Source organism: Scyliorhinus torazame, chromosome 11 (assembly GCF_047496885.1).
Source record: "Scyliorhinus torazame isolate Kashiwa2021f chromosome 11, sScyTor2.1, whole genome shotgun sequence".
Classification (NCBI taxonomy): Eukaryota; Metazoa; Chordata; class Chondrichthyes; order Carcharhiniformes; family Scyliorhinidae; genus Scyliorhinus; species Scyliorhinus torazame.
The window spans coordinates 66,154,007-66,169,632 of NC_092717.1; the positions used below are offsets into that span (position 1 = coordinate 66,154,007).

Sequence of the window (15,626 nt, forward strand, 5' to 3'; positions counted from 1 at the left end):
AATTCAGAATGTCCAATTCACCTACCAGCACGTCTTTCAGGACTTGTGGGAGGAAACCGGAGCACCTGGAGGAAACCCACGCAGACACGGGGAGAACCAGCAGACTTTGCGCACACAGTGACCTAAGCCGGGAATTGAACCTGGGACCCTGGCGCTGTGAAGCAACAATTCTAACCACTCTGCTACCTTGCCGCCCGTCACCCCACCCTTGGACAAGGCCATATTGGCTGTAGTAAATTCAACGCAGCGCTTGGCCAGGTCAGCCCAATGTCTTGGTAAACCCTAATTGAATGGCCTTTCCACTGACAGGATCGAGTGTACCTTGCTGAGTTCAGGATCTTCTCCTGATCCTGGTGTTTGGTGCAGCTTCGCTGTTACGGCTCTTGGCTGCTCCCCTGCTTTAGGTTTCAGCCAGGACCTCCCCTTCGGCTGTGGGCTCTGTCTATCTCCGGGACTTTGGGAAAGCTTGCCCCCCGACCAGCTTACCCAGCATCCGGGCCACATATTGTATTGAGTTTCTGTCCTCGATGCCCTCTGGCAGGCCCACGATACGGAGATTCTGGCAGCACATCCAGTTCGCCTGGTCCTCGACCTTCCCCTTCAGTGACCTTTACGTCGTCATCGACCTTGCCATTTCGGTTTCCAGGCAGGCAATTCAGTCACTCTGATCATTCGCCGCTTTTTCTAGGTCCCTGATTGTTGCCTCCTGTACTTCCAGTCAGCGCTCTGTTTTCTTCAACACCATCTTGCAGGAGGCCAAGGCATCCGCAACCGCCGCCTTCACTTGTCGTCATCATTTCCAGCTTGATGGAGCTCCTGAGTCATAAGGTCCATCCACTCGCTTATTGGTGGATAGTCCAGCGGCCCAGCTCGCTCGATTTTGGCTGGCCCCGTCTCAATTCTCGTATTTGCCATTGTCCCATTCCTCCTCTTCAGGGCTCTGCCAACCTATATAAATGCAAGTTGTAAGTAACAAAATCTGACTCATTGTGGCATTAATAATCACTCAAGTGTCCTCGTCACTGTTAGTGTGATCCACACTGATTCAAAATGTCATCTTAAACTTTTACCATTGAGAATGCTTGAAATACTAATCAGTTTTTGTTATGAATTCCAGATTGAAGCTTGCAATAAAGAGGCTGAGAAGATAGACTCTCTGATACAATCTGGTAGTCCAGCTTTAATGGCTCATGTTCCTCTGTCAGCACTCACCACTTCACAGGTGCAAGTTTCATTAAGGGATTCATCTGACTCTGCGAAGACAATCCTCTCCTCAGCTGCACTTTTACTAAGCCTAGTGGTTGCTTTGTCAGGTTTTGTATGATTCAGATAGACATTGCTTGTTTTTATCAGGACAAGTCTGTATTTAACTTGCTGTTGAGCTACAGGTGGAATGAATTGCGTAATGGCTGAACTACAACCTCCTACATAGTAACTATAGAGGAAGAAAAGCCAATAAGCTACACAAAAATGTAACTTTATCTTCTAAATGCAAGTAAAATCCAAAATGTTTCTTTCCGTAAGCCTTTATATGAAAGGCTTTGTTTATTTTATTTAAGTTAGTTCTAGTGCATTTATTTCTTAACAACTGCTCGATAGAGTTTGGATCTTGATGTTCAGTAGTTTACTAGTCTAGTGTGTAACGACAACTTAATGTTAAATGTAGAATTGATTGAATTTGGCGTCTTTTCTTAAGATTTTTACATTTGCCATTTCAATCAATATTGCATCAGTTTAGGTTTATTTTCGTGAGCTCTGTAAAGCACAGTTAAACCTCAGAAAAAAAATGTTGTAATTATGTAATTTTGTAATCTAGCACACAGAATGGGTCTTTCGGCCCACCTGATATGCATCAGTGTTTAAACTCCACACAAACCTAATAATTAATAACTCTTTTCCTGGAAACATTTATTTTAACCTCCTTTACACTTCTAATCCTGACCTAAGTTTATTTATGCCCCTTGTCATAAATTTATCCTCTTTCACCATTTTGCCTTCAAGCTCTTTCAAAATTTTAAACACATCGGTTAGATCCCTCTAAGTCTTCTCTGCTGCAGTGAACATGTCCCTATTTTTAATCTTCCCATCATATCTCTGAAACACCCTGCTTTCTCCAGTGTGAAAATTAGTTTGCTCTGCTTTCTGTCCTTCAACCATCTCTCCATCATTGTCACCTAGCTTACCCCTAATTCTAGGGGCCTTATTCTTTGCAAAGTGTTTCTTGGTACTTGACCAAATGTTTTTACAAAATTCCAAATTTTCATCCAGTACCTCACTTTTGCCTATAGGCTTAATTTTTTGGAAGAACTTGATTATACAATTGAAGCTTGATCTACCCTTACCAAATCCATTCTGACTATGCTTGATTAGCACTTAGGGGGCGGAATTCTCTCCCCCCCCCCCCCCCCACGCCGGGTGGGAGAATCGCTGGGGTGCCACGCGAGTCCCGCCACACCGCCCCAGCACCCGCAGGCGATTCTCCCCACCGGCGCGGCGAGAATCACGGCTGGCCACTCGGAAAATTGCCGCTCGCCGTTTGTAACGGGCGAGCGGCGATTCTCCGGCCCGGATGGGCCAAGCAGCCTGCCCAACACGACAGGTTCCCACCGGCACCGTCCACACCTGGTCGCTGCTGGCGGGAACAGCGCGGGAACGCTGGAGGGGGGGGGGGGACTCAAAAGGGGTCTCAAAAGGAGTACCTCCTTTCCTCCGCTGCCCCGCAAGATCCATCTGACATCTTCTTGCGGGGCGGCCACGGGGAGGACGGCAACCGCGCATGCAAGGCGTAAATGACGCGGCGCCGCTCCTAGCCCCCCGGGGGACGGGAGAATAGGGGGCTGGGAGCGGCCTCCGACGCCGGAGTGAAACATTCCGGTTTTCATTCCGCCGCCGGGACTTCGTCTCCCGATGGGAGAATTGCGCCCAGGTTTTCAACACTATCCCTATTTAGGATTGCTGACAGTTTTCCTGATTCTGACGTGAGGCTAAATGAGCTATATCCAGGTTCAGCGACCTTGAGTCCTTGGACACAATTACAATTCCCAGAGAAACTGAAATTACCTCTCCTATTTCAGCACTAACTGCCCTTTGTTTTCTGAAATGTACTCTATCTAGGTTGATAATTGTAAATTTTAACTCTTATGAATCTGTGTAATGCAGTTTATTTCCTACTTTTTATACATTGAAGGTTCCTGCGTCCACATCTTGGGTATTCTGTTCTTTGCCCTCAACTATCAATATAGAGACCAAACACTTAGTATCTGTGATGATACTCTATGCCCCTCAGTAGCTCCATTGCTTTGTTGACAATTCTCCTCTTTTTGTTCTTACAAATGTTATCGCTGCAACTCCCTCTTTCGAATACTACTCCTCTTTGTGTGCTAGCCGTGACTCAGTTGGTAGCACCACACCTGCCTTTGAATGACCTGGTTCTAGGTTCAAGCCACACTTCAATGCTCGAGCACAAAAATCAAAGCTGACAATCCAGTCCAGTGCTGAGGGTTGGAGGTGCGGTCTTTTGGATGAGACATTGAACCAAGGTCCCATCGACCTGCTTGAGTGGATATAAAAAATTGCATGGCACTATTTCAAAGAGTGGGGAAGTTACCCTCCGCCCCCCCTCCATGTCCCAACCAATGTTTATCCCTCAATCAACATCACAAAAACCAGACTTTCTAATCATTAGCAAATTGCTATTTGAGGGAGTTTGCTGAGCACAAATTCATACCGTGTTTCCTGTGTTATAAAAGTGACTACACCAGAAATACTTCATTGGCTGTGAAGTGCTTTGAAATATCCACTGGAAAGGCAAACTTTTCATTTCTTTTCTTCTTACATACTCTCTAACCATTGTAATTTTTTTTTTTACTGCCCCTCTGTTTTGGCTATTTCTCCTGGTTAACCTGGGGTTACTTTTATATTTATTTCTTTTGCTCTCTGCTTATTTGTCCCAGCATTTGCTGTAATATTTTTAGATGTCACGCCTTCTATTTCACACTTAACAATTTCAGGTTTTGCTCTGTTCTTTTAATCTGCCAATCTTACTGTACAATTAGTTGCTCTCTAAATGCCACTCTTTCCTGCTCAAGATTCTTTATATTTTTTCTCGCACGTATTCTCACTCACTTTAGTCTCGCTTGCAAAAGTACCCAACTCTGAATTCTTGCATTCATTTTTAATTATGTTTTGATTTCAAAACAAAACTCAATAATTCTAACAATGCAGGAATCAATGCCTTCTTAACGTTAATCTTATATTCTGCTTAATTTCCAGCAATGTGGTCAACAATTTGAGTATGGAACAAGGGAAAGCCCATTTGGTTATGGAGCCTATTCCCTCCACAGACCATATCCAATTTGTCACATTATTGATGATTTAAACTGCTCATCCTTCTGATGGAGCAGGACAAACACCGCTAAACTTTGAACCTACAGGAGATGGGATACTTGTGAGTGTTATATACAAATTTTGAATCTGACAGGACAAGTTGAGAAGGCTGTGTTGTTCTTTAAATCGTATACTGGATGCTTGGGCTTTATATACAGGTACAGAGTACTGAAGCCATGAAGTTATGCTGCAGGTTTTATAAATCATTGGCTTTCCCCCGGTTAGAATATTGTGTCCGGTCTGGGAAGGATGTCAAGGTCTGCAGAGGAAGTTTATTAGAGTGGTAACAAGGAAGCGGGACTTTTGTTATGCGAAGAGACCAGAGAATCTTGGGTTCTCTTTCGAGCAGAGAAATTTATGAGGAGATTTGATAGAGGTTTTCAACCTTGTGAAGGGTTTTGATACAGTAAATATGTAGACGTTATTTCCAGTGCAGAGGAGTCAGTAACCAAAGGGGACAGATTTACGATAATTGATCAAAGAACCATGGCAATATGAGATTTTTTTTAATGCAAGATATGATCTGGAATTCACTGTCAGAGAGTGGTGGAAGCAGTTTAGTAACAGTTTCTAAAAGTGAATTGGATAGACATGTCTACAGGGGACAGATTTACGATAATTGATCAAAGAACCATGGCAATATGAGATTTTTTTAATGCAAGATTTGATCTGGAATTCATTGTCTGAGAGAATGGTGGAAGCAGTTTAGTAACAGTTTCTAAAAGTGAATTGGATAAACATGTCTAAGGAAAGAGTTTGCAGATCTATGGGAAAAGAGCAGGGGTGTGGGACTAATTAAATAGTTGCTTCAAATAGCCAGCATAGGCACAATGGGCCAGTTGGCCTCCGTCGGTGCTCTATCGTTCTATGATTCCATTCAATCAACTGAAGTTTATCCCTGACCCTAAAGGGTATCCAAGATGCTAATCCAACTGTGCAGCTCCCATTATTCAATTCTATCCAGTTGCATTTTACAGATGATGTACTCAGAATCCCCTCAGCACAAAAACATGAGACAATTTTACAAAAAGATCTTCCCACATGGAGAGTCCATATTGCAAACTCAGACACAGATCTCAGTAGACCCTGAAAGCTTCAAATTGAAATGGATAGAAAATCTGCAGGCCCACTGACTTCACACTTGAATTCCCAATGTATGCTGCCAGCATGCAAAGGACCACTTTGAGGGTGGGTGTTTAGTAAGCTCTATCCTAAAAATCTTTGTGGGGAAAACAAAGGCAACAAAGTGGACAGTCAGATCCACAAATTGTTTTAACATGCTTAATCGTGAGCATTACAGTTGTCTAGTCAACTGGTGCATGAACAAACTATCAAATTTAAATAATCTGTCTTTAAAGAAAACCAACACCTGGTGTTGGCACACATTAAGGTACATGAATGTGGCATTTACTTGCCATGATCAGGTTTTCTGCAATTAGGTTTAATTTGAGCTGTATGGTGGTCTTGTCTGTGTAGAGTAAAGAGTAGGCTGACTGGATTGTTAACAATGTCAGTCACGTCAGGCACATCATTTGGTGAAGTACTGAGGATATTTCTTGATCATTTGTTGATAATGGAACTGTATTTTTAAATCCAGAATAGTTTCTAAAATGAAAGCATTTCAGGCCATATTTGTTTCCAAAAAATGTATGAAAGGGTTTGTGCTTTCATAAAAACGACAAATTGATCTTTTTCCCAGGTTTAAGGCTGTCCCCTACTTTTCATGTCCAAGTGGGTTTGTAAAAATTAGCAAATGAAAAACAGATTTTCTTTTAACCAGGAAGTACTGCAGAATTACGCAGGGTAAGAATAAGTTTCAATGGAATATTTAAATTGAGGTTAAATTGAGACTTGGATGTTTTGTGTTAATATGGAGAAGTAGTTTGAAATATTACTAGAGCAGTGACTGAAATGAATGGTGTAGAGTTTTCTGACCGAGAGCACGGGTATGTTACAGGGGATGTCTGGCAGCAGGAGGACAAGGCAGCATCCTCTCATGTAAATTTCATATTTTACTGACACATTCCCAGTCTTGACTTATGTCAGATGAATCATTTTCCAAGATTCAATAGCTTGTAATTTAATCATCCAGGGGAGATGATGCTGTAGTGGCAATCTCACTAGACGAGTAATCCAGATGACCAGGCTAATGCTCTGGGGACACAGATTCGAATCCCATCACGGCAGCTGGTGGAATTTTAATTCAATTAATAAACCTGGAATTAAAAGCTAGTCTCAGTAATGATGACCATTACCAATTGTTAGTTGTTATAAAAATCCACCTGGCTCACTGATGTTCTCTCGGGAAGGAAGTCTGCCACCCTGACCTGGCCTAGCCTACATGTGACTGCTGATGCACAGTAATGTGGTTGACACTTGAATGCCCTCTCAAATTACCTAGTAAGACACTCAGTTGTATCAAGTGACACTGAGTCGAAAAGGAATGACAGCGGATGGACCATCTGGCATTGACCTAGGACAACGGCACACACAGCCCTGTTGACCCTGTAAATTCCTCCTTACCAACAAGCAACAGCCTGACATAGGCTGCTCACCAAATCACACCTTTGCGACATTGTCCCAGCCACCGCTATCACCTTCCGTGGGTATGCCCTATCCTACCGGTATGACAGACAGAAGTGGTGGCACAGTGGAATATAGTTGGGATGCAGTTCCCCTAGGACCCCTAAAAAGGGGTCATGAACTCTCATGGCATCAGGTCAAACATGGGCAAGAATGTAACTGTTGGATTGAGCCTGCAGGGGGTGGTGAGGGAATCCTCGCCAATCTACCTGTCGCAGATACTTCTGTCCATGGCAGTATTTGTAGGAGTAACCACCGCAAAGTCCTTGTGGAGACGAAGTTCTGTCTTCACGTTAAAGATTTCTCCATTATGTGTGGCTCTTCCAACATGCTAAATGGAATAGATTTTGAACAGGTCCAGCAACTCAAAACTGAGCATCTATGAGGTTCTGTGGGCCATCAGCAGCAACAGAACTGTATTAACCACAATCTAATTTCATGGCCCAAAATATCCCTCATTTATCATTGCCATCAAGTCAAGGGATGGTTCAAAAGAGAGTGCAGGAGGACATGCCAGGAGAAACACCAGGCATACTTACAAATGAGGCGTCAACCAGGCAAGGCTACAACACAGGATTGCTTGCATGCCAAACAGCTCAGCAACATGTGATGGCGCTACTGATGGATCAGATCTATGTTTTGCAGTCCTGCCACATCCAGTCACAAATGGACATGTAAACAACTAATTGGAGGAGGATGCTCCACAAATATCCCATCCTCCAAGATGGGGAACCCAACACATCACTGCTCAAGACAAGGCTGAAGCATTTTCAACATCTTCAGCCAGAGGTGCCGAGTGGATGACCTATCTTGGCCACCTCCAGACATCCCAAGCACCACAGATGTCAGTTTTCAGCTAATGCGATTCGCTCCATGTGATGTTGCAGACCTCGCCTCCTAAACCCCACCTGACAACCATCTACAAGGCTCAAGTCAGGATTGTGGTGCAATACTCTCCACTTGCCTGGATGAGTGCAGTTTCTGACTACGTTTAAGAATCTCAACACCATCCAGGTGCAGGACAAAGAAACCTGCTAGATTAACACCCCATTCACCACCTTAAACATTCATTCCCTCCATTACCGAAGACGCACAGAGGCAGCAGACTATCACAAAATGTGCTGCCGTAACTCATCAAGGCTCCTCAACGGCACCATCCAAATCCATGACCTCTACCACAAGGGCAATAAATGCATGGGAACAGCACCAACTGCAAGTTCCCCTCCGAGACACACACCGGTCTGACTTGAAACTATGTCGCTGTTCCTTTTACTGTTGCTGGGTCAAAATCCTTGAACTCCCTCCCTAACAGCACTGTGGTGTATGTATACCACATGGACTGTAGTGTTTCAAGAAGGTGGCTCACCACCATCTTCTGTGGCAAATAGGGATGGGCAATTAATGTTGGCCCAGCCAGCGACATACACATCCCATGAAAGAATAAAGAGCTAAAGCTGACAAAGACATGCATGTTGCAGTGGGAAGCCTGCAGATCACCGTGGCTTTTCAGCCAATTTGTACACTTTATTGCATTTTTAAATAAATTTAGAGAACCCAATTTTTTTCTAATTTCGGGGCAATTTAGTGTGGCTAATCCACCTAACCTGCAAATCTTTGGGTTGTGGGATTGAAACCCTTGCAGACATGGGGAGAATGTGCAAACTCCACACAGACCCATAGGCAGCAGTGCCAACCACCGTGCCACCCTCTTTACAGCGTGACTAAGAATTATTTTGCCTTTTATTCCAGTTAAACAGTTCATTAGCTACTTGAGTAGTATTAAAGGATCGTCATTACAGGAACATTGTGATAGATTGCTTTCTTTTGTTACAGAAAAATAGAATGTGTTACAACCACAATCTCCCGTGGATCATAATTAATATTAAAAATTGGCATTTAAGCATTTTTTTCGCAAAAGAGAAAAATGCAGCTCTTCGTATTCATGCTGCCTTGTAGCATTTTGAACTGCACAGAATGGGTTAGGAGCCTTGTGTTTCCTCATTAATGATTTGGCATTTTGAACTTTCTGTTTAGTGTTGGTATTTTCTTTTTACTTTCATTCTTTCACACCATTTAAACAGACACAATGGCCGCGCATTATAAGTTGCGTGATCCACCTTGGTGATGATTGGTAATTGTTCTGTGAAAACAGTGTTACATGGTACTTGAACTCCAAACCTTCAGTCATCCCTGTGACTCTTAAGTACTGTTGTTCTGAAGACAGAGCATCCAAAATGGTTCACCATATTATATATATATGGATTAACTGATGGATTTAGAGTATTCACCATTACTAAGGTTAGATTTGTTGATGACTGCGGATTGGATTGGATTGAATATAATATAAGGAAATTAGGAAGGAACTTAAGCAAGAAGTCAGGAGGGCTAGAAGGGGTCACAAAAAGTCATTGGCAAATAGGGTTACGGAAAATCCCAAGGCTTTTTACATGTACATAAAAAGCAAGAGGGTAGCTAGGGAAAGGGTGGGCCCACTGAAGGACAGGCAAGGGAATCTATGTGTGGAGCCAGAGGAAATGGGCGAGGTACCAAATGAATACTTTGCATCAGTATTCACCAAAGAGAAGGAATTGGTGGATGTTGAGCCTGGAGAAGGGGGTCACATTGAGATCCAAAAAGACGAGGTGTTGGGCGTCTTGAAAAATATTAAGGTAGATAAGTCCCCAGGGCCTGATGGGATCTACCCCAGAATACTGAAGGAGACTAGAGAGGAAATTGCTGAGGCCTTGACAGAAATCTTTGGATCCTCACTTTCTTCAGGTGATGTCCCGGAGGACTGGAGAATAGCCAATGTTGTTCCTTTATTTAAGAAGGGAAGCAAGGATAATCCAGGGAACTACAGGCTGGTGTGCCTTAGGTCAGTGGTAGGGAAATTACTGGAGAGAATTCTTTGAGACAGGAGTAGTCCCATTTGGAAGCAAATGAACGTATTAGCGAGAGGCAGCACGGTTTTGTGAAGGGGAGGTCATGGCTCACTAACTTGATCGCGTTTTTCGAGGAGGTCACAAAGATGATTGATGCAGGTAGGGCGGTGGATGTTGTCTATATGGACTTCAGTAAGGCCTTTGGCAAGGTCCCTCATGGCAGACTGGTACAAAAGGTGAAGTCACACGGGATCAGGGGTGAGCTGGCAATATGGATACCGAACTGGCTAGGTCATAGAAGGCAGAGAGTAGCAATGGAAGGGTGCTTTTCTGATTGGAGGGCTGTGACTAGTGGTGTTCCGCAGTGATCAGTGCTGGGACCTTTGCTGTTCGCAGTATATATCAATGATTTGGAGGAAAATGTAACTGGACTGATTAGTAAGTTTGCAGACGACACAAAGGTTGATGGAATTGCGGATAGCGAGCAGCATTTGGAGTCTTGGGCAGAGAGATGGCAGATGGAGTTTAATCTGGGCAAATGTGAGGTAATGCATTTTGGAAGGTCTAATGCAGGTAGGGAATATACAGTTAGTGGTAGAACCCTCAAGAGTATTGACAGTCAGAGAGATCTTGGTGTACAAGTCCACAGGTCACTGAAAGGGGCAACACAGGTGGAGAAGGTAGTCAAGAAGGCATACGGCATGCTTGCCTTCATTGGCCGGGGCATTGAGTATAAAAATTGGCATGGTGCAGCTGTATAGAACCTTAGTTAGGCCACACTTGGAGTATAGTGTTCAATTCTGGTCGCCACACTACCAGAAAGATGTGGAGGCTTTAGAGAGGGTGCAGAAGAGATTTACCAGGATGTTGCATGGTATGGAGGGCATTAGCTATGAGGAGAAGTTGAATAAACTTGGTTTGCTCTCACTGGAACAACGGAAGTTGAGGGGCGATCTGATCGAGGTCTACAAAATTATGAGGGGCATAGACAGAGTGGATAGTCAGAGGCTTTTTCCCAGGGTAGAGGGCTCAATTACTAGGGGGCATAGGTTTAAGGTGCAGGGGTAAGGTTTAGAGGAGATGTACGAGGCAAGTTTTGACACAGAGGGTAGTGGGTGCCTGTAACTCGCTGCCAGAGGCAGGAGTGGAAGCAGGGACAATAGTGACTTTTAAGGGGCATCTTTACAAATACATGAATACGATGGGAATAGAGGGATACGGACTCCGGAAATACAGAAAATTTTAGTTTAGATGGGCAGCATGGTCGGCACAGGTTTGGAGGGCCGAAGGGCCTGTTCCTGTGCTGTACTTTTCTTTGTTCTTTGGATTGGATTGGATTTGTTTTTTTTATAAACATTTTATTGAGGTATTTATGGTTTTATAACAGTAACAGAAGAAACAGTGTACATACAAATATAAACATAGTGCAAAAGCCGTCTTCCTCCCTCACAGGTCCCACCTTTTCTAACCCCCTACTCTAAACTAAACTAAACCCCAACCCCCCACCCCTTCTGCTGACGGTTAATTTTCTCTAAAGAAGTCGACGAACGGCTGCCATCTCCGGGCGAATCCTAACATTGACCCTCTCAAGGCGAACTTGATTTTCTCCAGATAAAGCTAGTTCTCTGCAGTCAGTTAGCCAGGTCTCCGACTTCGGGGGTTTTGGGTCCCTCCAAGCTAATAATAACCGTCTCTGGGCTACCAGGAAGGCAAAGGCCTGAAAGTCTGCCTCTCTCTCCTCCTGGCTTCCCGGGTCATCCAACACTCCGAAAATCGCCAACTCAGGACTCGGTGCCACCCTTGTTTTAAACACCGTCGACATGACATCTGCAAACCCCTGCCAGAATCCCCTAAGCTTCGGCGTGCCCAGAACATATGGACATGGTTCACTGGTCCTCCCGCACACCGTGCGCACCTGTCTTCTACCCAAAAGAACCTGCTCATCCGGGCCACTGTCATGTGAGCCCGGTGAACGACCTTAAACTGTATCAGGCTGAGCCTAGCACATGTTGTGGGAGCGTTGACTCTAAACAACCTGTCCTCCCAGAGACCATCCTCTATCTCTCCTCCTAGCTCCTCTTCCCATTTGTGTTTCAGCTCCTTGGTCTGCGTTTCCTCTGACCCCATGAGTTCTTTATAGATGTCAGAAACCCTCCCTTCTCCCACCCACACTCTAGAAACTACCCTGTCCTGTATCCCCATTGGTGGTAGGAGCGGGAAGGTTGTGACCTGCCTGCGTAGGAAGTCCCGCACCTGCAGGTACCTAAACTCATTCCCTCCTGTCAATTCAAATTTCTTCTCCAACTCCCTCAGACTAGGAAAGCCCCCCTCTATAAACAGAGCTCCCATCCTCTCAATCCCTGCTCTCTGCCATCTCCGGAACCCTCCATCCAGCCTTCCCGGGGCAAACCGGTGATTATTGCAGATTGGAGACCAGACCGATGCTCCCTCCGCTCCCACATGCCTCCTCCATTGCCTCCAGACTCTCTGGGCCGCCACCACTGGTGGAGTACCGTGCCGGCGGGAACGGCAGAGGCGCCGTTACCCATGCCCCCAAACTAGTGTCCTTGCCGCCTCTACTCGCTCCCACACTGGACCCACTTCCTGATCATGGCTATATTCGCCGTCCAATAATAATTACTAAGGTTCGGCAGTGCCAGCCAGCACGCCCTTCCCTCGGCTGCGCTCAAGCATCCCTTTTTTTACTCGCGGTTTCTTACCCACCCATACAAAGCCAGTGATCACCTTACTGACCCGTTTAAAGAAGGACCGTGGAATAAAGATGGGGAGACACTGAAACACAAACAGGAATCTCGGGAGGACCGTCATGTTCACTGTCTGTACCCTCTCAGACAGTGACAACAGGAGCGCGTCCCACCTTCGGAAATCTTCCTTCATTTGGTCTACTAGTCGGGCCAGATTTAACTTGTGCAGCCGTTACCATTCCCGCGCCAACTGGATGCCAAGGTACAGAAAGCTTCCCCCTACCACTCTAAACGGCAGCTCCTCCACTCGCCACTCCTGCCCCCTTGCCTGGATCGTGAACTTCTCACATTTCCCCATGTTCAATTTATAACCCGAAAACCGGCCAAATACCCCCAGAATCCTCATAATTTCTCCCATCCCCTCTTGTGGGTCCGAAACATATAGGAGCAGGTCGTCTGCGTATAGCGAGACTCTGTGTTCCACCCCTCCCCGGACCAGCCCATCCAGCCCCTTGAGGCTCTCAACGCAATTGCCAGCGGTTCTATGGCCAACGTAAACAGCAGTGGGGAGAGAGGACATCCCTGTCTCGTCCCCCGGTGCAGCCTGAAATATCCCAATGTCAACCTGTTCGTCTGTACACTCGCCACGGGAGCCTGATACAACAGTATAACCCAATCGATGAAGCCCCGTTTAAATCCAAACTGCCCCAGTACCTACCACAGATACGCCCATTCCACCCGATCAAATGCCTTCTCTGCGTCCATTGCGACCACTACCTCTACGTCCCTACCCTCTGGGGGCATCATAATCACATTCAGCAACCTCCTTACGTTGGCCGCCAACTGTCTACCCTTAACAAATCCCGTCTGGTCCTCCCCAATCACATCCGGAACACAGTCTTTAATCCTAGAGGACAAGGTTTTGGCCAACAGTTTGACGTCCACACTTAGGGATATCGGCCTATATGATCCGCATAGCTCTGGGTCCTTGTCCCGCTTCAGGATCAATGAGATAGTGGCCTGTGACATCATCAGGGGAAGCCCCCTTCGTTCCCTTGCCTCATTAAATGTCCTCATCAGCAGCGACCCCAGCATCCCAGAGAACGTTTTATAAAACTCCACTGGGTACCAGTCCAGTCCCGGGGCTTTACCCGACTGCATGGCCTTCAGCCCATCTGCTATTTCTTCCAACCCGATCGCGGCCCCCAGCTCTTCTACCAACTCTTCGGGAACCTCAGCCCCCCTAAGAATAGCCTTATCCCCTCCGGCACAGCTGGGGGTTCCGACTCATACAGCCTGTTGTAAAACTCCTTAAACGCCTTATTAACCCCTGCTGAATCTCCGACCAGGTTCCCATCCCTGTCCCTTACTTTCTCTATCTCCCTGGCTGCCTCCCTCTTTTTGAACTGCTGCGCAAGCATTTGCTGGCCTTCTCTCCATATTCATATATCGCCCCCCTCGCCCTCCTCAGCTGCACTACTGCCTTCCCTGTAGTTAACAAGCCAAACGCCGCCTCTAGCCTCCGTCGTTCCCTTAAAAGCCCTGCCTCTGGGGTCTCCGCATAACTCCTGTCGACCTGTAGTATTTCCCTTATCAGTCGGTCCGTCTCTGCTCTGTCTGCCTTCTCCCTGTGAGCCCGTATTGAGATCAGCTCCCCTCTAACCACCGCCTTCAGCGCCTCCCAGACCATTGCTGCTGAGACTTCCCCCATGTCATTAACTTCCAGATAGTTCTGGATACATTTCCTCACCCGCCCCGCACACCTCATCCGCTAACAGTCCGACATCCAATCTCCAGTGCGGGCGTTGGCCACACTCCTTGCTCACCTTGTCGGTCAACCCAGTGCGGGGCATGAGCCGAGGTCGTGATCGCTGAATACTCAGTGTCGACTACCCACGTCAGTAAAGCCCTGTTCAAGATAAAAAAGTCAACCCGGGAGTACACTTTATGCACGTTGTGAGTAGAAGGAAAAATCCTTCACTCTCGGCCGCCCAAATCTCCATGGGTCCACCTCCCCCCCATCTGCTCCATAAACCCCTTTAGCTCCTTTGCCATTGCTGGCACCCTGCCTGTCCTTGAGCTCGACCAGTCCAGCCCTGGGTCAATGACTGTGTTGAAGTCCACCCCCATGACCAACTTGTGCGAATCCAGGTCCGGGATCTTCCCCATCATCCCCCAATTTGGAGCGCACACATTCACGAGCACCACCGGCAGCCCTTCCAGCTTCCCACTAACCATGATGTAACTGCCTCCCACATCCGCAACTATTTTCCCCGCCTCAAATGACACTCGCTTGTTAATCAGGATCGCGACCCCTCTAGTCTTAGAGTCCAGCCCCGAGTGAAAAACCTGTCCGACCCATCCCTTCCTTAATCTGATCTGGTTAGTTACTCTAAGGTGCGTCTCCTGCAACATTGCCACGTCCGCCTTCAGTCCCTCAAATGCGCGAACACGCATGCCCTCTTAACCTGCCCATTTAGCCCTCTTACGTTCCATGTGATCAGCCTGGTTGGGGGGCTTCTCGCCCCCCCCCGCCCCGCCAATCAGCCATCACCTTTCTTGGGCCAGTCTCCAGCTCGAGCCCCTCGCACCTGCAGACCCGCCCCCAGGCAGCCTCCGCCCCCGACCTTCCTCTTGTATCCCAGCAAAAGTCCCACCCTCGTCAGCAGAACAGAACCCCCCCCAGAAATAGCACTATGCGAGCCACCCCATTCAACAAGCATAACATCTGCTCACCCCCCCCCCCCCCCCCCCCCCCCACTGCGTTTCCGTCAGCTAGCCCGCCCAGCTAGCTTGGTGGCCCATGGAGCCAGACATTTTCCCACCTATTGCCCCCCCCCCCCCCCCCCCCCCCCCCCCCCCCCCCCCGGACACACACATGCAAAAGCAAGCAATCCCAACCCATTTGCCCGAAAGAAACACAAAGAAAATCAAAAAGAAGACCCAACATCTAAAATTCACATCTCCATCCCCCATCGGTGCAAATGCAAACTTTAACTCACACAGCTCTGCGGCAGGCCCCAAATCAATACAGAAGGCATTACAGATAACGTCCAAAAACAAAAACTTT

The 15,626-nt window shown here is 46.7% G+C and overlaps 1 protein-coding gene across 1 annotated transcript in view; it reads left to right on the forward strand.

Annotated features, from left to right (window-relative positions):
* The window catches only part of LOC140385927 (reversion-inducing cysteine-rich protein with Kazal motifs-like), a 212,548-nt gene extending 197,253 nt beyond the window's left edge, over nucleotides 1–15,295 (forward strand). Inside the window, exon 18 of the mRNA XM_072468578.1 lies at nucleotides 1,118–15,295. Within this exon, the coding sequence (XP_072324679.1) occupies nucleotides 1,118–1,324 (207 nt within the window). The 3' untranslated portion in view covers nucleotides 1,325–15,295. The remainder of the gene's footprint in view (nucleotides 1–1,117) is intronic.
* Nucleotides 15,296–15,626: the final 331 nt, after the last annotated feature.